The sequence below is a fragment of the Colobus angolensis genome, unplaced genomic scaffold (genome assembly GCF_000951035.1).
Source record: "Colobus angolensis palliatus isolate OR3802 unplaced genomic scaffold, Cang.pa_1.0 Scaffold16, whole genome shotgun sequence".
In the NCBI taxonomy this organism is placed as follows: Eukaryota; Metazoa; Chordata; class Mammalia; order Primates; family Cercopithecidae; genus Colobus; species Colobus angolensis.
In genome coordinates, this window is record NW_012114710.1 from 17,596,342 (window position 1) to 17,619,614 (window position 23,273).

General features: G+C 39.8%; 1 protein-coding gene across 3 annotated transcripts in view; it reads right to left on the bottom strand.

Annotated features, from left to right (window-relative positions):
- Positions 1 to 3,822: 3,822 nt before the first annotated feature.
- STMN2 (stathmin 2) overlaps positions 3,823 to 23,273 on the bottom strand; it is a 55,918-nt gene continuing 36,467 nt past the window's right edge. For all 3 annotated transcript variants that reach the window (XM_011937152.1, XM_011937154.1, XM_011937153.1), the window contains 2 exons: positions 15,183 to 15,374; positions 3,823 to 5,166 (listed from right to left, as the gene is read on the bottom strand). In XM_011937152.1, coding sequence (XP_011792542.1) covers positions 5,107 to 5,166; positions 15,183 to 15,374 — 252 coding nt within the window. In that variant the 3' untranslated portion in view covers positions 3,823 to 5,106. The remainder of the gene's footprint in view (positions 5,167 to 15,182; positions 15,375 to 23,273) is intronic.

Consider the following 23,273-nt stretch of genomic DNA (forward strand, 5'->3'; position numbering starts at 1 on the left):
TGGCTCCAGAGTGAAGCACGGCATAGAGAAGAATCCACAGTGAGCAGGCTGGACATGTAACAGGAGTAAGAAATAAACCTTTGTGGTTTTAATTTCCTGAGATTTGGGGGTTTTATGACAGCCTGACTTAGCCTTTCCTGTTATACTGTAGTGAAGATAATTTCATACAGAGTACAGTGTGTGTGTGGAAGCCTGAAGTGTCATGTCATTGGCCTGTCAGAGAATAGTTTGGAGTTCAACGAGAGTAGTGTTTGTTTTGTTTTGTTTTGAGATAGGGTCTCTCTGTGTTGCCCAGTCTGAAGTGCAGTGGCGCAATCATGTCTCACTGCAGCCTCGACAACCTGGGCCCAAGTGATCTTCCTACCTCAGCCTCTTGAGTAGCTGGGACTACAGGTGCATGCCACCATGACCAGCTGATTTTTTGTGTTTTTTTTAATAGACATGGGGTTTCGCCATGTTGGCCAGGTTGGTCTCGAACTCCTGAGCTCAGGTAATCCACCTGCCTCGGCCTCTCACAATGCTGGGATTACAGGTGTGAGCCACCACATCCAACCAGTTAATTTTTCAATTTTTCATAGAGACAAGTTTTCACTGTGTTGCTCAGGCTAGTCTTGAACTCCTGGGCTCAAGTGATTCTCCAGCCTTGGCCTCCCATGGTGCTGGGATTACAAGTGTGAGCCATGGTGCCTGGCCAAGAGTAGTGTTCTTGAGGAAAGAGAGATGGTTTATGAGCACTTTAGTGACACACAGAGGAGTACAGACTGCATTCTGCAGATAGAGGGAAGGGGCAATAGTCCTGGAGAGACTTGATCACTGTGTGTCGGGGCTGTGGATTGGAGCAAAGGAGACTTGTTAGAAGGCTGCTGCAAGTGTCTACCAGGACCCAAACTAGACAGTGGTTCTGGAAGTAGAAAAGAAGCAAGGACTGCGGGACAGTGTGGAGGTCAAATTGACACCATTTGATACTCAACTGGAGGTGGGTGATGGGGGACAGTGAGGAATCCAAGATGACTCAGGTAATTTGGGGGAGCTTGGGGGCCTTATCTTTGCTCTGGGCTCTGTGCTTCCCTCAGCAGTTTCAGTAAACGGCCTGATTAGACGTCAAGGATGTCCTGTCCAGGGGCTAGGAACAGAGAGATGATGGGTTATTTGGCTGCTAAAGCCACAGAAGTCATGTCTCCCCCTTTTCAACCTCTCCTTCAGTGGGAGGAGGGTAGATGGGTCACAATATGCCTATTAGCACTTTTCCCCCCATTGTTTTCTCCTCTCAAGTGTTGTGAAGGCTGATGAAGAGCACAAAGGCCAGACTTTTACTAGGAAAGAGAATGACCTTTGTCAACATTCAGTTGTTCCATACATTTTTGGGTGTAGAAGAGATAGGAGAGGAGGGTGAATCATCAAACCAATGGAACTTTGTGAATTTTCACAGAACATTTCAAAGACATTTACGCAATGTAAACATAGTGCTGAAGAAGCCAAGACGCTGTAAAAAAAAAAAATAATAAAAAATAAAAAAATAAAAGAAAAGAAAAAAAAGAAAAAAAATCTGTAAATGGAACCAGGCTAATAAACTGGGTAATTCACAGAATGGCAAATCCTCGCAAAAAGCACTCAGTTCATCTGTTAAAAGGTGGGGAGCATCTTCATATTTTTCAGACTTACTGAAATCATGTTGTGTGAGAGATGTCAAGGCATTGGTACTCTGATTCCACCTTAGCTCTATTCCAGCCCCTGGGTGCACGATTGCTTCCATTGTTTTATTATCCTGCAAAACACAGCTGTTCATCTTGCTTTTTTTTTTTTGGATTCCTTTGCATCCTCCCACTCCCAAACATTTTTGAATAAGAGTGAATGAGTTTCTTTTCATGCCCTGCCTCCAATGGAACATGCCCTAATTGAAACAATGCCCTCAGTGTGGCAGCCACAGAGAATCCACACACCTGGATCAGTTGCATTGTTGACAGCAGAGCTTCTCAAGTGAGGGCTGCAGACAACAGTATTAGCATCTTCTGGGAATATGTTAGAAACACACATATTCAGGCTTCCAGAGACGTCAGGAATCCAAAGCCCTGGAGGCAGGACTGAGCAATCTGCTTTTAACAAACCCTTCATGTAACTCGTAAGCACACTGACATTTGAGGCCCCCTGGTCTCGGGAAGCTTCCTAGATACAATTCTCCCTCACTGGTCTGGAGGGTTTGGAGGTGTTCTTTTTTTACCCTCACTGTGAATTACGCTCTTTTATTAATTTTTCTTTTTAAATTTTTTTTGTTTTTTAATTTCCATAGGTTTTTGGGGAACAGTTGGTATTTGGTTACATGAGTAAGTACTTTAGTGGTTACTTGTGAGAGTTTGGTATACCCATCACCCAAGCAGTATACGCTGCACCCAACTTGGAGATGTTCTTCTGAGGAACCTCAAATAAAGGGAGAAGTCATGAGATGTAGGCACTGTGGTCTGAAGCCAACCACTCACCTTTCCCTCCTCTGCTTTTTCACTTTCTTTGTTTTCTTTTTTTAGAGACAGGGTCACATTCTGTCACCCAGGCTGGTGCGCACCCAGGGGTGCGATCTCAGCTCACTGCAGCCTTGATCTCCCCAGGCTCAGGTCATTCTCCTATCTCAGCCTTTCAAGTAGCTGAGACTATGGGTGCTCCCCACCACGCCTTGCTACTTTTTGTGGAAACGATGTTTCACCTTGTTTCCCAGGCTGGTCTCAAACTCCTCCCTTCAAGTGATCTGCCTGCTTTGGCCTCCAAAAGTGTTGGAATTACAGGCATGAGTCCCCGTGCCCAGCCTGCTTCTTCATCTTTAAGATTAGGCAGTTGGACTGGTCAGCAGTTTCAGTTCTCATACAAGGTACTGTGAGAAGTTTGTCAACTATTTCTAATATTTCAGAAACTTCTTAGAAATAATCTATTTCCCCCCAGTATTCTGCAGAGGCTGACCAACATATTGTGTTTGCTATTTTGGGCCCAAATAAGCTACTGGACTGTGAGCTTCTTGTGGTCATTCATGTTCATGTTTCCGGGGCTTATGACAGGGTCTGACCCAATGAGTAATGTTTTCCAAACTAAGCTATATAAAACCAGTATGAAGAGACAGCTCATTTCATGCTAATTGGAAGCTCATGTGTATCACATCAAGCATGGGCATCGTTTGTAGCAGTGTTAGATTCCCACAAATATTAAAGGATATTCAAAATAGAGACCAGGTGGCCGCAACCCTAAACTTGGCTTGTTAGAGCTCCTATGGACCACAGCCCACTGTACTTATTCACAAATCTGTGTGGTTTCAATTATTTATGATTTTCTGCTAAAACTGGATGTGGATCCTTTGGTCCTGTAAGATCCATCTGGGTCACTGATAGGAACCTGCTGCGCCCATGTGTGCCGTGTGTTTATTGGCAGTACAAAATTCAGCAGTACGGCAGGGATCACATCTTAACAGATGGCCTAGGCTGGGGGAGGAGTTCTGTGGGCCACAGGGGAGAACTTGAGATAATGCCAGGAACCTTCAATGTTTCAAAAAGGGCTCTCTCCCTCAGAATTATCAGTCTGAATCTTGTGGTACCTTGTTCAGTCCTGTATATTTTTAAGGGGAACAGATTGAAGACCTCTCCCACTGTGTTGGTCCATCAGAGGGCAAGAGAAGAGAGATGCGGCCTGCTGCTCCCAAAGGGAAATGACTCAGCAGGGCACTGGTTTCCTTCAAACTCTCCTTATTATCTCTTTGCTTGTGAGATTGTCTAATTCAGTGGCCACCCTTTTAAAACCTGAACTCCAAGGTCAGACACACCAAGGGGCAAGAGAACAGACCAAACCTTTATTAGTTCACAGAACTCCAATTCTTTATTAATCACAGCTTGCTCACAATGACATACAGGAAAATAGCACTAATGAAGAGTAAATATGCAGGCAGCAACCTTCAGGAGTTGGGAGTTGGGGAGAAACGACTTCAAAACTGCGATAGGTACTTATGTTGGGTATCTGGTGATTCTTAGTTGGCACAAATGCCCTGCCTAGCCCCCTTAACTGCATCAGCTTCATAGATGGAGTGTTTTGTTGTTGGTGTTGTTAGTAGGCAGGATTGCCTTACACTGGGGAAGAAAGACCAGCTTGAGTGAAAGTCCGCAGTGTTTTTGATTTTGTTTGTATGTGTGTTTTAATGCAACAACCAGCTCACAGTTTCCAAGTGGAAAAATATTCAGTAGCATCATGTACTTGTACTATAGGTAAGAGCTTAAAATGAACATCATCAATCATGGCATCCACAAATAAGCCACCTGACACATTAATTAATTCATTCCATCAAAAGAACTTAAACTAGAGAATTAAGCCCACTTTATGAAGAGCGATTTCATGGCTGCTTGAACCATTCAAATTTGGATTTGTGTTCAGCACTTTCAAAGGTTCAACTTTTTGCTTCTACCCAGATTGGTCTCAGATCTGTCTTCTCATCCATCCCTTTCTAAAGTCAAAGCACATTTGTAGCACATAATCCAGGAGAAGCAGAAGTAAATGCTCTAACTGGTGGTATTTCTTAGCCTGGTTTTGTAGTTTTTAGGCAGTAAGTAGATTATGAGCGAACAAATGTGAAGGTTCATGTGGAGTCATAATACCTGTGATCTAGGTATGGTCTTAGTCAAGCTCAGAGATAACAAAGCCTTCTAGGTCATTAGGCAATGGTGGGTTTCTAGCACCATAGACTGTCTACTGACCTCATTTTTCTTTTGGAATGGAGTTAGACATGGGGAGCTTCAAAAAGAACAGACCTAGCAAATTCATTTGAGTGGAAAGACACAACATCAAAAGCCTGTTACAGGACATGTAAGATTATGAAATAACTTGCATAATGCAATACTTGTATTTTTTAACAAAAATGTAAGTATTTACAAAATAAGATCCAAGGTATTTTTTAAACATCAAGCAAAACATTCTGCAAAGAGACCGCATTGATTTTTTTAAATTTTTGATTCTGTTTTTTTTTTTTTTATAATGAGTTCTTTTTAAACCATGTCATACATTCCCCATCCTGATATCGCATGATCCATTATAATATAGGCAGGGGGATTTAATATTGTGGGGCGTGCCAGACCCTCCCTTGCTTCAGCCAGACAGTTCAACCTGGAGTTCCTTGTTCCTGCGCACCTCCGCAGCATGCCTCTCCTAAAAAACACAAAAGGAAGAAGAAATGTCACAGGCCCTTGTTGTCTAGTCCTTTGCATACCATGTGCTTGACTAGAAGTAACCCAGTTTGTTGTCTACTTTTAGGAGCTTTTCTCATTTCAGAAGAGAGGAAAATATAGGCCCCACAAAATGTCATGTTAGAAAAGATCTTACAAGACATATCGTGTTTTAAAAAGTATATTTAACATTGTTTTTGTTTAAAACTATGACCAAAAGTTCATGTTATTAAGATAATTTTGAAGATTAGGATCACAGTGTAAATCCAGAGAAAGGCAATAAAACATCACATTGTTGTTTCTCTATCATTTCTAATGACGTTGTTCCTTTTGACTAATATTTTAAGGACTTTATAATCCTGATGGACACTCTGCAAGGGCTAGATTCAGGATGAAGACTTTCTATATTGCTTCTTAAACTCTTGACCTGTTTGTCAAGGCCCTTCATAACTGCAGTCCAAGTGACTTTTCCAGTCATAACCCCCATCTTTTCCTACACACACTTGATGTTTCAGTTTAGTGGAACTGTCTTGTCATGCAATTTTCAATGCTAGTCTTTCATCTCCACTGGTCAGGATTGTAAACTTACTCTTTAAACCCTATGACCATTGTCCTTTTCTCCACAGAGATTTTTATGAGACTGCAAAGACTAATCTGCAAACTTATCTCACTTTCCATTTGAACACCTGCATAAGTCTTTCCTTTTATTCGGCAGTCATTTTATTCTAGCTTCTGTTATGACCCTCTCTGCTCTTGTCTCCTCTGTTATATTTGACTGTAAGCTCATTGAGGGCCTGGACTATGTTTTCTCATTTTTCTTCCATTTGCAGGGCCTAGCAGAGAGCTTTGCAGATAGCATGCGATTGGTGGATGTTTATTTACGTAAGGAACCAAGGTACTAGCCTTGTGTTGGGAACTGAACTTCCTGAGGAGGGAACTGATGGAGAAAATGTGGCCTCAGTATTTTTTAGTATATGGCTATACCTCAGATGACTAAAATCACAGTGTCTTGCATATATCATAGGTGCTAAATAAATGTTCATTGAATTGAAATTTTAAGATGCTAGTTATTATTAGTATAATTTATATTTCTGTTTAGAATGTTGTTTATATTGCTTCTCTCCTTCCCTCTGAAGCTCCAGAAATTACTTTGAGACTCCATAGATTCTTGTAGTTCAGGGGAAATAAACTTGACCAGCTATAAAGTAAATCTTATCATTAAACTCTATTAATCTCAAGGGGTCTATATTTATAGGCTTCTTTATATTATAATAATGAATATTTATTAGACACTTAATATGTACCCCACCTGCATCAGTACAGGTTTTACCCGTATTAGGTCCCTTAATTCTCACAATAATCCTATAGTGGACATTCTATTATTGTCCCCATTTTGCAGATGAAGAAACTGAAACACAGGAATGGTAAAGTAACTTGCCCATGTTCATGATACTAACAAGTGGGATTTAAACCCAGGGAACCTGGCTTTACAGCTCACCCTCTTAATCCCTGCTGTAGAATTTCGATGTTGAGTGAGGAGAACATTTTATAGTTGCATGGAAAAATGTGTCCTTTCAAGTGTAGATTCTGGGAGAAAAAAAGGCATAACCACCCTACATTTCCTTCAAAGATACAGAGTTGGAGTAAGCAGGAAGTTGACTCTAGAGAAAGAGATTAAAGACAATTTTATTTAATTGGTTTAAATGAGCTTTTGCATATGTTCAAAAACCATGAAGAGAAGGAAAAAGGCATGTATAGAGAAATCAAATCCTGTTTGGAAATGTCACAGGGGAAATTAGCATGGATGCAGCTGATTCTTCTTTTTGTTCTGCTATTATGAGGAAAAAGATGAAGCAAATTCTTTTCTCATGCAGAAAGAAACTAATTAGTGAGAGCTGAGCTCTGGCAAAAATTGAGAAAAAGCCCAGACCATCACTATGCTAGGAAAGAGAAGCCTGAAGCTAAAGATTCATATAAATTCAAATGATAACATAGCAAGAAACATTATAATTAGTATTATTAGACTACTTTGGAGTACACTTCTTGTTAAACTCAAAATTAGTGTTAACGAAATGGATTTTGCCATAGGAAAGAATAAATATAATTTGTGAACTTGAAATAATGTGGAAAAAGAGAAAATAAATAATTATGAGTTTCTAATTAAAAATTATTTGTTTTCAGGCATTTTAGTCACTCTATTATTCGAACACTTTACATTCACATTATCAAATATCTACTCATGAAATGTTAATGTGACTTTATTTCAAATGTGGGAGAACCAAAGGCAATCATCCTGGAAGCATATAATTTCCCACACAGTCTGTTTTTCTTATCAGCTCACTGTTTGCAATTATCAGACCTTGAATCCAGAGGTTCCTAAGTCAGTTGTGATACTCAGAGAAGGTTCATCAAGAAGACTACTCTTTGATAATATTTATTTCATTATTGAGCTCCTGATATTTGCTAGCCACTGTCAGAGGCCCAAGCATATCTAAATTTACAATGTTTTCTGCAATTTACCCCCTTCCTCCCATCAATATAAAGGAAATGTAATACAGTATGTCAGCATTGTGTGCAACTATGCCTTTTATATGAAATAAAGTATGAAAGTTGATTTTGGGAAAAATTCTGGTCCTCTAATTCTTTCCTCTAATTTCATAGAAAAGTTTCTCTCCTGGAAGGTAAGAAATATGGAGTCTTTTCTTTCTTTACTTTTTTTTTTTTTTTTTTTGAGATGGAGTCTTGCTCTGTCGCCCAGGCTGGAGTGCAGTGGCCGGATCTCAGCTCACTGCAAGCTCCGCCTCCTGGGTTTACGCCATTCTCCTGCCTCAGCCTCCGGAGTAGCTGGGACTACAGGCGCCCGCCACCTCGCCCGGCTAGTTTTTTTTTTTTTTTTTTTTTAGTAGAGACGGGGTTTCACTGTGTTAGCCAGGATGGTCTCGATCTCCTGACGTGATCCGCCTGTCTCGGCCTCCCAAAGTGCTGGGATTACAGGCTTGAGCCACCGCGCCCGGCCTTTCTTTACTTTTTAATGTCCCTTTAATCTCACTAGGTATCAAATATAAACAAGGACTTGGACTATATGACCTACGATGCCAATTTCATCTATGGAATTCTGTCATATGAGCCTAATTAAATTCAAGATGAGGTCAATATAATCAAAAATCCTTCTTTTTACTGATGGCTATGCACTTGCAATATGAAAGAGGGGTCAGGAGTGAGTTGTGTGAGCTAAGAAAGCACATGTTCATGCATTGAGATGATGGTGATTGGGAGTCATGCGCAGCTAGTAAGAAGGTTTGGAGTCGAAGAGACTTTCATTCAAACCTGGTCTCTGTGGTCTACTTGTGATCTTGGTCAAATGACTTAACCTTTCTAAAGACCAGATTCCTTACATGTGAAATGGGGATAATCACAGTATTTTCTTCTAGCGTTGTTGTTTGGACAAAATGTGATAGTACATCCAAAAATGTCTGGCCTATAGCAAACAATTAACAAAGGCTAGTTTTAATCCATTTTCCTATTTCATTATTCATTCATCAGATATGTTCAATAGTAAGTGGTTGCACAAATGCTATTTGTGAATCAGAATCATAGGAAAACAAAAGATGAAAATAATGCAATAGATGTAAATTGATAATAGCTGAAATCTATAACTAAAGAGTTAAATATTATCAACATCATGGAAATGCAAATTAAAACCACAATGAAATACCACCTTACTCCTGCAAGAATGGCCATAATTAAAAAGCCAAAAAACAATAGGTGTTAGCATGGCTGTGATGAAAAGGGAACACTTTTACACTGTTGATCGGAATGTAAATTAGTATGACCACTATGGAAAACATAAGAACTAGAAGTAGAACTATCAGTTGATCCAGCAATCCCACTACTGGGTATCTACCCAAAGGAAAAGAAGTAATTATATGAAAAAGACACAGGCTCATGCATGCTTATAGCAACACAACTTGAAATTGCAAAGATATGGAACCATCCTAAGTGTCCATTGACCAACAAGTGGATAAATAAAATGTGGTATATATACACCATGGAGTACTACTCAGCCATAAAATGGAACTAAATAGTGTCTTTTGCAGCAACTTGGGTGGAGCTGGAGGCCATTATTCTAAGTAAAGTAACTTAGAAATGGAGCACTAAATATCACATGTTCTCACTTATAAGTGGGAGCTAAGCAATGAGGATGCAAAGATGTAAGAGTGATATAACGGACTTTGGAGACTTGGGGAAGGTTGGGAGTGGGGGCGAGGGATAAAAGACTACATATTGGGCACGGTGTACACTGCTTGGGTGTCGGGTGCACTAAAATCTCAGAAATCACCACTAAGGAACTTTTCCATGTAACCAAACACCACCTGTGTTCCCAAGACTACTGACATTTATAGAAGAGTTACATATTATCAAAATTACCTCTTAGGGAAAGAATCGCAGAATCTTATTCCCTGAAAATATTTTTATCATTTTAAGTTACATCGTATTATGTGCTACTATTGCCACTAAAATAATGGCTATAATATTTTCATTTGACATTTTCTAGATATTAGAAGTGAAATGATGAATTATAGTGAAACAATTTCTTTTATTTCCTAAGTACTGTACTTCATGGTTGGATAGGGGAAAGCTGTTGTCAAGTTTGTCTGGGTTACTTGCTTCTCTCCTTTCTAAACAATACTGAAAGCTCCTTTGGTATTTGTTACCATGTTATGAGCTTGGAAGTCTTGGCACTGACAAAGATGATATGATAGAATTACAAAAGAAAGAAGATATGATACAATCTGGTTTAAGTGGGGAATTAAACAAGGTTCAGTAGAAGTCCTCTTCAGTGACTTGCCATGTTAATCCTCTCAGTTCCTTCCATCATCCTGCTGTCTGATGGCTCCTAAAGGCTGAATTGCTTGAGAGGAAAAGGCTCTTCCCTAGTATCACCACATACTTTCCTTCTCATTGGTTGTGTTGCCAATGGCATTTCCACACCTGTTTAGCAATTTGCATTTGAGAATTTAACTATCTAATTTAATTAAATGCTACACTAATGGAGAATTGTGAGGGTCGAGAGAAACCTTTGGAAATACGTGAGAAAGTGAACTATTTAGTAGATATTGGGTGAATCAACTATAAAAGCTATGGAAAAGTTGTAAAAAGTCTATATCCAGGTCATTTTGCAAATGTCTTTAGTCCCTACCCTATTTTAAAGAAATTAAAACTGCAAATCATAGCTAATGTGACATAAGTGTGAATAATGGCAAGAAAAGAAACCCCCATAGAACTCCCATTAACTGGTCAATTTTTTGAAAAGGTATTGGGCCCAACTATATCAAAAGATTGGTCAATAAGTTTACGTTTAAATATTTGACTTTAAAATTATATGTTTAGTGAGTAGATGTATTGTTGTTAAAATGATTATACCTGCATTAACTGATTTTTCAAAACTAACTGTCTCGCTACAATTCCTGATTGGGTCATTTGGAGCTCTTACTACTCAGGGTTCCTAAAAGGGTCAGGTGGTGAATTTTCTGCAGGATGCTGCGTAGTGCATTAGGGGAGAAAGGGACACATTAGGAGAGGAAGAAAGTGTCTTGAATCATTCCTTTATGGCAAGAACAGGTGTTTTTCCTCCCTCTCTTTCCTTTCTCTCTGCTTCCTCTCTTCCTCTCTCCTCCCCTTCTCTGTTTCTCTCTCTTTCTGCTTCTCATATCACTCTAAGAATAAGAACATTTTTAACTTCACCAGTGTATCAGTCATAATCCACTGACTAGTCTTTTGAGTCCTGGATGTGACATCAATATATCAGCTAATGCAGGTCTTTGTGGCACACGCATCCCTTCTCCCACAGCCTTCTCCACATTTGATTCTTTTCTATGTAATAGCCTGGAGTGTTAAGATGAGGTGCTATAAAAACAGGAAACTGAAATAAAAAATGAGTGTAACATTCTTCTTTGGAGGAAGAAAGAACACTTATGCAACAAAGACAAAAAACACTAACATACAATTTATGATGACATCACAAAGCATATTTAAGAAACATTTAGCACAGTAGTTCTCAACCACGGCTAAATATTAGAGCCTACTAGTGAGCCTTTAAAATAATACAAGGTTCTTGGCCCCTTTCCAGACAATTAAATCAGAATCCCTAAAGAACTGTCCAGTAGATTCTGAAGTGCAGTCAGGGCTGCTTTTGCTTTAGGCTTTCAGTTTGAGCTAAAGGCTTTGAGCTAACATGGCTGGGGCTCTGAGGGGTTTATGGGAATTTGTCAGTCAGTGACATTGAAGATACCATTATGGGCATCATGGTGAAAATATGCTTGAATGCTCAATTCTCTTAATTGAAGGGAAAAGGGACTGAGTGCTGAATGGTAGGCAGATTGTGGAAAAGATTGCACAAAGTTGTATCATGTCTCTTGCTTAATTGATAGGGCCAGTGAGGGCTATCAAAAGGGTGGGCGCATGGTGTAGTGACCTTGATGTGAATTTACTTTTACTGATATTATTTAGTGTCTTTGCATTTACTGTCCATATTGGACCATACTACATGTTGTCTTATTCTCTAATTGTTGGTGCTATATTATTTATTGTTGAATTATTTATCATCTGTATTGGGAAGGACATGGTTGGTAAATATCTTTGATATTACAAAGGTTCCTAAGCATATAGTAGGGACTCAGTACATATTAATTGAATGGTTAACTCATTACTAGGTATCATTTCAGAAATAGTCATTTTTTTTTCCTCTTTTTGTTTTAGAGACAGGGTCTTGTTCTCTTTCTCAGGTTGAAGTGCAGTGGGACGATATTAGCTCACTGCCGTCTTGAACCCCTTGGCCCAAGCGATCCTTTCACCTCAGCCTCTGGAGTAGCTAAGACTACAGGCATGTGTCACCACTGCTGGGTAATTTTTAAATTTTTGTTTGAGATGAGTTATCGTTATATTTCCCAGGCTGGTCTTGAACTCCTGGCCTCAAGCAATTCTCTTGCCTTGGCCTCCCAAAGTGCTGGGATTACAGGTGTGAGCCACCATGCCCAGCATAATTATCTTTTGCTATGGTAGATTTCAGAACAGCTTATGTTACATTGGCAGTTTCATGCCTTTTGGCTTTACTGTTATTACTGACCCTCTTTTAAATTTCTAGTTTCATAGGAATAACTTCATTCAAACAAAACGCTAAATATTGCTTATAATATAAAATTTTGTCTTATAAAAAGGAAAAAGAAAAGTAGTTTTAGTATACACAAACACATTCACAATACGTAAACAACAATTTTGTACTAAATCCACCTATGTGATATACATCAAATCAAAGTAAATTTGGTATTTCCTCTTTACTGAGGAGATAAAAGATCTTGACTGCCACTGGCCAAAGATCCTATTAGATTTGAAAAGCACCTCATTAGCTATGAAATACCAGAAAAAATGTGGTCCTAGAAATTATCTGGGCTGCATTATTTGACATGGGATAGAATGCTGACAGCTGAGATTTAAATCAGAAAAGGCTACAAACCAGTAGTTTGCAAATCTGGCTGCATATTGGAATCATACGGAGAGTTTTCAAAATACATGGAAGCTGGGTCCCATCCTTGGAGATTCTGTGGGTTGATATCAGGAATTTTAAGCACTCTTCGGGTTGATTATTTGCAGGAAAAGTGGTCTGCAGGTGTGCATGTATGTATGTATGCAGGAGGGCACTAAATTTGGGTGGGAGTGGAAAGATTGAGAAAACGAGCTGAGCATGGCTGGGCTGGGTAAAGAGAAAAAACACAGAGAGAGGAAAGAAATGGCCTATTAAAAGCTAGCACTTCTGGAAATACTAGATAAAATATGGAAATTTTATGAACTATTTTACAATTGAAATCAACAAGGGTATGCCCTGTCTGGGCACTGTGGCTCACACCTGTAATCCCAGCACTTTGGGAGGCCGAGGCGGGTGGATCACTTGAGGTCAAGAGTTTGAGACCAGCTTGGCCAACATGGCAAAACCCTGTCTCTACTAAAAATACAAAAATTAGCTGGGCGTGGTGCTATACGCCTGTAATCTCAGCTACTTGGGAGGCTGAGGCATGAGAATTACTTGAACCTAGGAGGCAAAGATTGCAGTGAGCTGAGATCGTGCCACTGCACTCCAGCCTGGGTGACAAAGCGAGACTCTGTCTCAAAAAAACAAACAAACAAAAAAAGGAGGCTATGCCCTGTGTTTGGGTATGTGCAATTTGAAAAATAAAAATGCTCTGGGACTTCCAGTGATATAAATCTTGCATTGAGGCCTAATTGAGTATGCTGCAATAGGATCAGCAGGTACCGTTCCTAGCAACGTCACTCAATTTTTTTAGGGCCTAGGATGTGAGATGAAGGTTGAGTCACAGTGATCTCAAAGAGATCACATAGTGGCCCTCTGCTGTCCATGTTACGAGCACTGGTCAAGCAGGAACATCCTTAGTTCTCTAGAGAAGTGCAAAATGGGGGCAGATGGAAGAAGACTGACTGGTTTATGGCTATGGGAGTAAACTTCAGCAAATGGAACTTTGCTCTCCTGTATCTGAGTAAAACATATGTTCCTATACCACCATAAATCACCTGAAGAGAGCCAAATTCTGTTGCCTCTTCCAAATCATGACTTGACTCATTTGGGTGAAAAGCAATGACATTGTTCTGAGAGTATAAAAACACCAGCTTATAAATAAAAATTTAATCCAAACTTTCACGTTTTGGATCAGGCATCAGATAACTATTCCAGCTCTTGCCCAAGTCAGCAGTCCTTGTCCATGTACCTCTGAGAGCCTCAGTGTCTTGCTGCTGCATCAGAGCCCACACACCCTTCCCCAGCAATGCTTTCAAAAATTCCTCAAGAGCACAAATGAAGACTCCATGCAATTGTATCCTTAAAAGGTTTCATGCCTGATTTCCTTTGTTTCTAGCTGGGTATTTGCAGTCAGAGACTGAGAATGAAAACAGAATCATCAGAACCCTAGGATAAGGTTGTTTGAACCTTAGATGAGATGGGACATCTCTAATAGAAGACATGAAACTCTGAGAAATAGTCAGAAAACAGGAGGCTCATCTGACTAAACTCTTAGGGCTCTGATGACAGGCACACTCCTGTTTTGCTCTGCATCTCCAGTGCTTATCACACAAAGGCACTCGCTACTGGCGGGAAGCATGACTGACTGCTCAGAAAAGGATTGAGGCATCTTTCTCAAACATCCTGTTTCTCAATGCTTAATCCAATTTTGTGGAAATGGACACAGCTAAACTACTCATAGCTATACTGTATATTTTCAAAGGAAAGGTTTTTTGAGGGGATAGGTGGGAAACAGCATAGAGAGTACGAAAGTGAAAGAGAGCGTTTTTCAGAGCAACTCCAGCACAGCTCCTCCTGACTCATGGGAATGAGTATACGTTTAGGTTGTTGAGGAGAAGGGCGGCACCAGGATACCAGAACTGGATGAAACATCCCCTATGAGCTAATCTTTGCTATGGTCCCATGTGATGCTGTTATACCCTAGAACGGGCTTACCAGTGTTCATAAATACCCTGGCCTTTTCTGGCAAATATATTTTTCTAATTTAATATTTTAATTAAATATATATATTTAAAGCCATGTTAAATATTAAATCAAATGTTATTTATATTTTATATCAATATAATATACTGACATTAATATTTCCAATGTCACATTTTTCCTATAGATTGCCTTGTGAGGCTTGTATAGAAGTCTTACACATTTCAAAAGCATGAATCAGCCTCCCTAAACCCACTCATCATGGGAAAAATTGAAAAAAATGCCAGCCTTAATGCTGGATTCCCATTCCTCTACCATGTTGCACCCCCTGCTAAGTCATTGCTGCACTGTGAGACCCTGCCCATGGGAGTTAGTTGTCCTCACACCTGCAACAAATTTTGACTTAGTCTCTGGTGCTCAGGCATATGGAAGTTCACCCAGCTGTGTTGCATATGAATATATCCATCTGCTCAGGACTCTGCTGAGATTACCTTTTCCTGCAGACGTTCAATAATAGCAGCTAGATTAGCCTCACGGTTTTCCTTAATTTGTTCCATTTTCAGGATCAGTTTTTCCTCCGCCATCTTGCTGAAGTTGTTGTTCTCCTCCAAAGCCTTCTGAAGGACTTCTCGCTCGTGTTCCCTCTTCTCTGCCAATTGTTTCAGCACCTGGGCCTCCTGAGACTGGGGAAGAAAAACATAGCCATCTTATAATTATCCAAACACAAACCTAGCAGAATAATAGCCCACCAATTGGAGGGAGCGTTCTTTTCCGATGAATAGTACTTCCAGCCTTGAGCACTATTGTCAAGTCTGTACTCATCTGCATGGCTTAGAGTTTTCTATAGAATGTGGCTAGTTGGGAAATGTGGTTAGCTGAATTTTCAGCTGTGAATATATTTCAGACTGTCTTAGAAGAAGAAGCATTTAATCCTCGTTGAGGAGTTACAAATTTTTTTTAAAAAGAAGTTGTTGCTAAGCATTTATGCAACAGAAAACGCTATAATGAATTACTGGATGGCAATATCCCATTAAAGCCTGAGGAAAATGGTTGAGGACTGAGGCAAGTTCTGATCTTCCTGATCCATTGTTTTTTAATCAACTGTAGGCTAGGCCTTACAATGAGCTTTTCAACTTCCATCAATCAAATCATCAAATTCACTTTCTCCTTTTATTCACACTCCCTTTCCCCCACCCCCATCCCCCATACACCAAAGTCTCTTTGGAGATCTGAGAACAGTGCAGATTTAGTGTTCACTTGGCCACAGAGAGCAGAAAGTCTTTGTTTTGACCCTCTCTTGAAATCCTGTGGTTGCTCAGTGATTTAGATCCAGATGTACACCCTGCCCCGCACTTTGAGCACTGTAATTTTCTTCCAGCGTTAGGAGGCTGTATGACTCTGTACAGTGGATGGTAATCACTGGAGCACTTGATAACAATGCAGGTGCCTGGCATCTACCTCCAGAGATTCTGATTCCAAGGTTCTTTGGTGAGGCCCAGTGATAAGCATCACTAATGATTCAAACGCAGGTAGTCCAGTTTACCTTTGGTAAGTCCTGGGCATGGGCTTTGATGTCAGGTCTGTGTTCAAGTCTTACCTCTGTTTGTGACCCAGGATGTGTTATGTAACTTCTTTCCATATTCTTTTTATTCCCCCCATTATGCAGCTGAGAAAAGTCCTACCCAATACTGACCTATCCAGGTTTAAGACTAAATTATTACACACTTATGGCTCCTGGACAGTTTCTTAGGATCAGCTGATACCCTGAGGTGATCCTTCACAAGAGTAATTATAAATGGGAATATCTAAACAATGATTGATCAAAAAATATTCCTAAGTTCCCTATTAAATACTGATTACCATTGAAAGCATTAATGGGAAAACATTTTAGTTGATAGTAGTGGTTGTGGGCATTTACTGGAAAGGTCTTGTTGTATAAACAATATGGGGCCTGGAGAAAGGAGAAACTTCTCTTCAAATAAAATTCTATAGAAATGGTAAGGTCAGACAGCCTTACACTTCTTTATTGATATGTTTATTCTGAAGTTGATCAGGAATAGGTCTGTGGCTCACTGGAGATTAGACAGAAAATCTTGGGAACCAGCCCTGTCTCTTGCTTATGTCCTGGAACCCATAATGGTTCCAGGACAGTTTATTATTTATTTGTTTTTGTTTTAGTTTTATTTTTTAGATAGAGTGTTGCTCTGTCACCCAGGCAGGAGTGCAGTGGCGTGATCTCTGATCACTGTAACCTCTGTCTCCCAGGTTCAAGCGAGTCTCATGTCTCAGCTTTCTGAGTAGCTGGGATTACAGGTGTGTGCTACCATGTCCTGCTAATTTTTGTATTTTTAGTAGAGACAGAGTTTCATCATGTTGACCAGGCTAGTCTTGAATTCCTGGCTCAAGTGATCTGCCTGTCTTGGCCTCCCAAAGTGCTGGGATTATAGGTGTGAGCCACTGTGCTTGGCAGGTTTCAGGACATTTTTAGTGGAACCAACACTTTCTTACTTTGTATTAGTTTCAGGAAAACTAATACAAAAATAATAAGAAAAGTATAACATAAATTGAGTTCAAACTCCAATGGAGCCTTTCTGGAAGAAGTATGAATAAAACATTTTCTAGCTGGTTCACTCTCCTGCCTCTAGGTGGGACTGTCGGTAAAGCATCCTACATAGACTTTGCTTATTTGCTGTTATCAGGACTACGGAATTGTTACAGGGAGAGACGTGTGTGTGTAAATCGCGTAGTGGCGCAGTCTCGTCTCACTGCAAGCTCCGCCTCCCGGGTTCACGCCATTCTCCTGCCGCAGCCTGCCTAATAGCTGAGACTACAGGCGCCTGCCACTAGGCCCGGCTGATTTTTTGAATTTTTAGTAGAGACGGGATTTCACCGTGTTAGCCAGGATGGTCTCGATCTCCTGACCTTGTGATCCGCCCGCATTAGCCTCTCAAAGTGCTGGGATTAGAGGCATGAGCCACCGCGCCAGGTGCAATGTAACAGTTCTGCTCAGTGGTTTAACAATTCCTTCCTGCTCCTCTTTTCATAGATCAGTGTTTCCGTTACTGCCCTAGATAGGATCCACCTGAATTTTTAATGGCCACTTTTTAAAAGTAGCCTTTCTACAGAAACTCCTGCGGCACAGTGACATGAGCCCTAACCTGGTATTCAGAAAGCCTGGGTTTGCATCCTGCTTTGTTGACCCTGGCGTTTTGAGATAGACTTCATGGCCAGGGGCCATGCGCCTGCTGCGCTTCAGACAGGATCAGTTTACAGAGAGTTACTGTGCATTATTATCAAGAGGCCACTGCAACTGCCAAATGTTTCATTTTCAGATGCTCCAATTAACTTTGGCACTTTGTTCAGTTGTGTTTTAACTTAATGTTTACATTTGCGTTCTTAATTTTCCTTTGTGAAAGAACCAAAGTCAAGAGGAAACAGCATGGAAATAAGATTCAGACGGGAAGGCTTTGAAATTACAAGGTAATACAGCAACACACACTTTTCCATATTTCTTGCCTTGGTGGGACACATTTGATCTGCATGAACAAACTCCTGCAGTTCCCATTATGAATAATGGAGAATTCCCATTATAACCAATGCCTACTGCATTTACTGGAGTGCAACGTTTGGCTCAGTTTGAAATGCCTCAATTTAATGGGGTTAGTACTTTTGTAGCTATTGGAGCTAAATGAGATTACATAGCATAGGTGTCAAGTGCATTTCTTTAGTACAATTAATGGGGTGAAACAGAAACAGAAGGCAGTACAGAGTGTGGTCACGTGAGTTTGCTGCTAACTCACAGAGACCTGCCAAACTGGGCCAAGCTGTGCTTCAGGGCTGCTCACTTCTGTGGTGCCTTTTCTTACACTCTGGAAGGGAATGTTATATCCACTATTACCTCAACTCACACATTTGCAGGACCTAATAATTGTCTGTGTTTCAAATATTTAAAGCTTAAGTCCACACACACAAAAATACAGGATGTGAAGTCAATTATGGTGGAAAGCATTCTATCCTGAGGAAATACTTATAACTTCCTATATTAGTCTCTATTCATAAGCACTGAATTTTTTTTTAAAATTTAGAGACAGGGTCTTGCTTTGTTGCCCAGGTTGGAGTGCAGTGGTGTGATCTTAGTTTAGTATAGCCTCAAATTCCTGGGCTCAAGAGATTCTCTTGCCTCAGCCTCCCGGGTAGCTGGGACTATAGGCGTGTACCACGACACCTGTCCAGCAGCCAATTTTTGAACAAATTATTCAGTGGAGCTAATAACCATGGGGGCATCTACCTCAGTTCCTAAGGTCTCTGCTACCCCATCGGGGCAGAAAGGCATAACCTCTCTTCCTTTTTCACAGTGTAGCCTCCAGATAGATATTGCTGCCCATGACTCCTCTAACTCATGTCTTAGGTAGAACTTGATTCTCACATGAACATAGTTTAATCTTCTAGTCAGACCCTCAAGGAAGAAAATTGGTTCTGATTCCAATGAGCAAATAAGCAGTTTAGTCAATGAGAAAATAAGCAGTTAGTCCAGAAAACTGCACTAAAACATGACATGAAATGAGTGAGGCTGTAGAATAAAAAACATGTGATATACAAAAGTGGCAGCATTTTCCTTCATTTTTGGCAAAGAAGTAAAGTTCTCACTACATGTTCAAATAGGTATTCTTACTTTATATCTTGACGGTGCAGATTAGCAGAAAGGAATTGTGATTGCATGGACTTGTGACAGGGAGGGTGGTGAAGTGAGAGAATCACTAAAAGTTGTTAAAAATAAATTGTCCAAGGAAAAAGTATCTGGCCTTGGAGGAACACTTCTAAATAACCTGTACCTAACATAGAAGGTCACTAAAATATTAAAGTGGAAAATTAGGGCAAGACAATGATCAGCTGATATAATGCAAATGTCAGGGCAAAATATAGAACTGAGATGTTCAACGTGACATTCCGGGAGATTAAGGAACCTTCTCCATCTTGCTATTATGGGAACTGAGGCACATTACTGGTGAGCACCTTTTCTAGGCATAAACCTCCTCACACTGAACTCAATCATTGAAATAATTACATGAGAGGTACATGAAGGGAAAAACAATGAGACAGGGAAGGAGACTTATTGTACATTTAGGAACACTTTAACATTTTGCAAAGAGGTTAATTACCAATTTTTATGTTACTGAGTATAAAAGTTTAATTACTGTACAAATGGAGTGGAAGATAAATTTGAGTAATTGGTACATAAAACTCATTTTATTTTATGTACACAGGTGAGACTTAAGACTACATTTTAGATAGCACTAATTTTCCATTTATTTCTGAAGTAAACATATTTATTTTCTTGTCACTTTTCACTATTTGGGGGATACATTACTTGCTATCCAAGTAATGATCAGACACTAAATCTCCTAGTACCAAAAATGCCTTTACACAAGTAGGTTAGGTGATGTGTCTGTAATTATTGACTTTACTGCTAACAATGAAAAACCATTATCAACCCATCTAAAGTCACAAATAATGTCCTGTTGAAATATGACAGTTGAATATAATTATGTAAAACCAAAGAGTACAATATTCACTTTGCGTTGAAGAGTCCAAAGCGTAACAGGAAATTTAAAATGATTAAAATCCAAAGACCTTTAGAATGAGCCCTTCTGCTAAAGTGTGTAATGGGTTTACTGTGGTTAGCTCCTAGGAAAAGAAACGTGGGGGTGCTCTTCTTCACCGAGAAGGTAGCACACAGGAAGACTCTGTGGCCCACGTGCCATATTCTGTAAGGAGCAGAATGTTTCCTGAATGTCAAGCTGTGAATAATCCAGTACTTTGTTTCATAATCCATTGCTATACAAACCACCCCCTCTTTCCCTGGATTCCATTTTAATTGCCATCTACAATGTGAGATACCAACAAATGGAAAAGGTAAGTCTATCATGTTTGGTGACTAATGATCCACTTTTATGCCATTTTATTAAGAATAAGCAACACATCTTCCTTTCAGAGGCTTAGTGACTTTGAAGCTGATTATGCCAGTAATGAGAGCATGCTAATGAAATCTCACTGGACTGGTTCGAGTAGCGTGCTTTTTAATTTAATCTCTTTTAGGGTGAGATTTTATCAATGTCATTAAGATCCTTTCATTTTTACAATATTAATTTTTTCAAGACACTTTTAATTGGCCTGACCTATTTATATATCTATTACCTATCAAACTTTCTTTTCTTCTATGCAATTTGATAAAGAATATTTTATAATATTTAAAAATATTGTCTGGGCACTCTGTCTCATGCCTGTAATCCCAGCACTTCAGAAGTCTGAGGTGGGTGGATTACCTGAGGTCAGGAGTTTGAGACCAGTCTGGCCAATATGACAAAACCTTGTCTCTACTAAAAATATAAAAATTAGCCGGGTGTGGTGGTGGGTGCTTGTAATCCCAGCTACTTGGGAGACTGAGGCAGGAGAATTGCCTGAACCTGGGAGTTGGAGGTTGCAATTAGCTAAGGTGGCACCACTGTGCTCCAGCCTGAGCAACAGAGCCAGACTCCGTCTCAAAAAAAAAAAAAAGCAATGTATTGTATGGTAGCCTTTCAGTCTCTGTTAATGAGAAATTTCTTTTCTTTATAAAATCATAAGTTTGCTAGATAATCTCTGTGAGGTCAGAAACTGGATGCATCTTCACATAGTAATTGCTAACCCTTTTACCATGCCGGTTATATGTCTTTATGTAGAATAACCTTCCAATTCTCACACTAACTACGTGACATAAGTTCTATTACTAGTCTCATTTTACAAATTGATGAAAGAAGACATAGGGAGATTAAGTCACTTGCTTGAGGTCACACAGCTTTTAAGTGGTGGAACCAGGATTTGAACACAGATATTCTCTTAACCACAGGTTCTTAAAGACAATGTTTTAAAGATGCTCTTAAACACTGTGCCCTGCTAAGGATGCCCATGTAATTGATTGTCCAAACTGGAACACTTATGAGAATAAAAGAGAAATAATTAATAATGGTATCAAAACAACGAGAGTTAGCTGGGGTTGTCCTGGGCCAACTGGGATATATAGTTAGGCTAGCTCTGCTGCCTCTTGCCAAATACATGTTGGTTGAATGAATGAATAAATGATAAATGGATGGTTAAAGTGTTCATGTCATTTCACCCTTGTGGGTCAGTCAGTTGCATTATGGAAACTTTGATTTCAGGAGATGAGCTTCAAGCTGCCCAGATGAGATTGATACAGACTCATAGAAGTGATTATCACTGACTACCAGCGATAATCAAAGAATGGAGAAAAAGCAGGGAAAGTGCTTATTCTTTTTATGACAAGCTTCTTCTACTAGCTAATGACTGGAGCATTAATTCTGCCTCAAAGAAGCCTGAGGGAGTATCCTCCAACCTAGTAACCAGATGGTCAATGCTGCAGTAATGTCAACAGATGGAGTGGGGAGGTGAGGAAATTGCCAAAACATTGAACACAAAGTGAATCTGAGCCCAAGTAGAGACGCCTCTGTGGCACCTTTCCAGCTATAAATCCAGAAAGCCCCCCAAACACAGCCTAGGTCATTAGTTCCCTGAAGGGGTCTCTGAAGTCCCAGGAAGAGGCCTTCAAGGCATTAAGGGTAGGGGGAGGGAGGAGTACTGATAAGTTTTTTTATGTTTAAAATGCCCTAACAGAAATCACATTTCACATCTATATCCATGTCTATCTGTATATTTACTTTGAGTTAGAATTATGTCAATTTAGTGCGAAACTGTTTATCTTTTAATCAGAAATAATTAGCAATTACAGGTTCCTTTGATTATAATCATGGTAAGATAATTTATTAATACTTATTTAAAAGTAGTATGTTTGCTAGGTAGAATCTTCAGAAACCTGTAACTTATAGGAAAGGAAATAGGTCCAGGGCAATGGAATGTTGCTAACCTGTGGGCCAGGTGGAACGTGTATGTATTTTTGGAAAGTCTATAGTGACTCCTTACTCTTTACGTAATGGAATTTGCCCACTCACCTGGCATTCATAGCCCTCCCTAATCTCACCTCACTACTCTCAAACTCCCTATCCAAATCCACTAGTCCAAACCACTGGTCTACCCATTTCTCTGAAACACACACTTTCTGCATTCTTGCCTCTGTGGATCCTTAGTTCTGGAATCACTGTCTTAGTCTAGAACATTTTCGTGTTTTCTCTATTTATCTAATACTATTTATTTTTCTAGTCATCTCCCCCTTTTAAAAAACAGATACTTCTTTAAAAAGATGCTGCGACTCACATAAAATAGTGAAATGGCTTTATTATCCTTAATAATCTCCCATTTCATGCGAAGTCAAAGTCCTTAATTGCTACCTCTGACTTCAGTTGCTACCACTCTCCCCCTGCTCTCTCAGCTTCGGCCACGCTGGCCTCTGTGCTATTTCTCAAACGCACCTCGTACATTGCTATCTCAGGGCCTTCATACCTGTTACTCTCATTAATTTGAATGTTCAGGTCCCAGAGAAGAGCTGCCTGCCTTACTCCCTTGCTACCTTTGTGCTTCTTTTCAAATGTTCTCTTACTCAAGAGGTTTTTTTCTGACTATCCAATAATTAT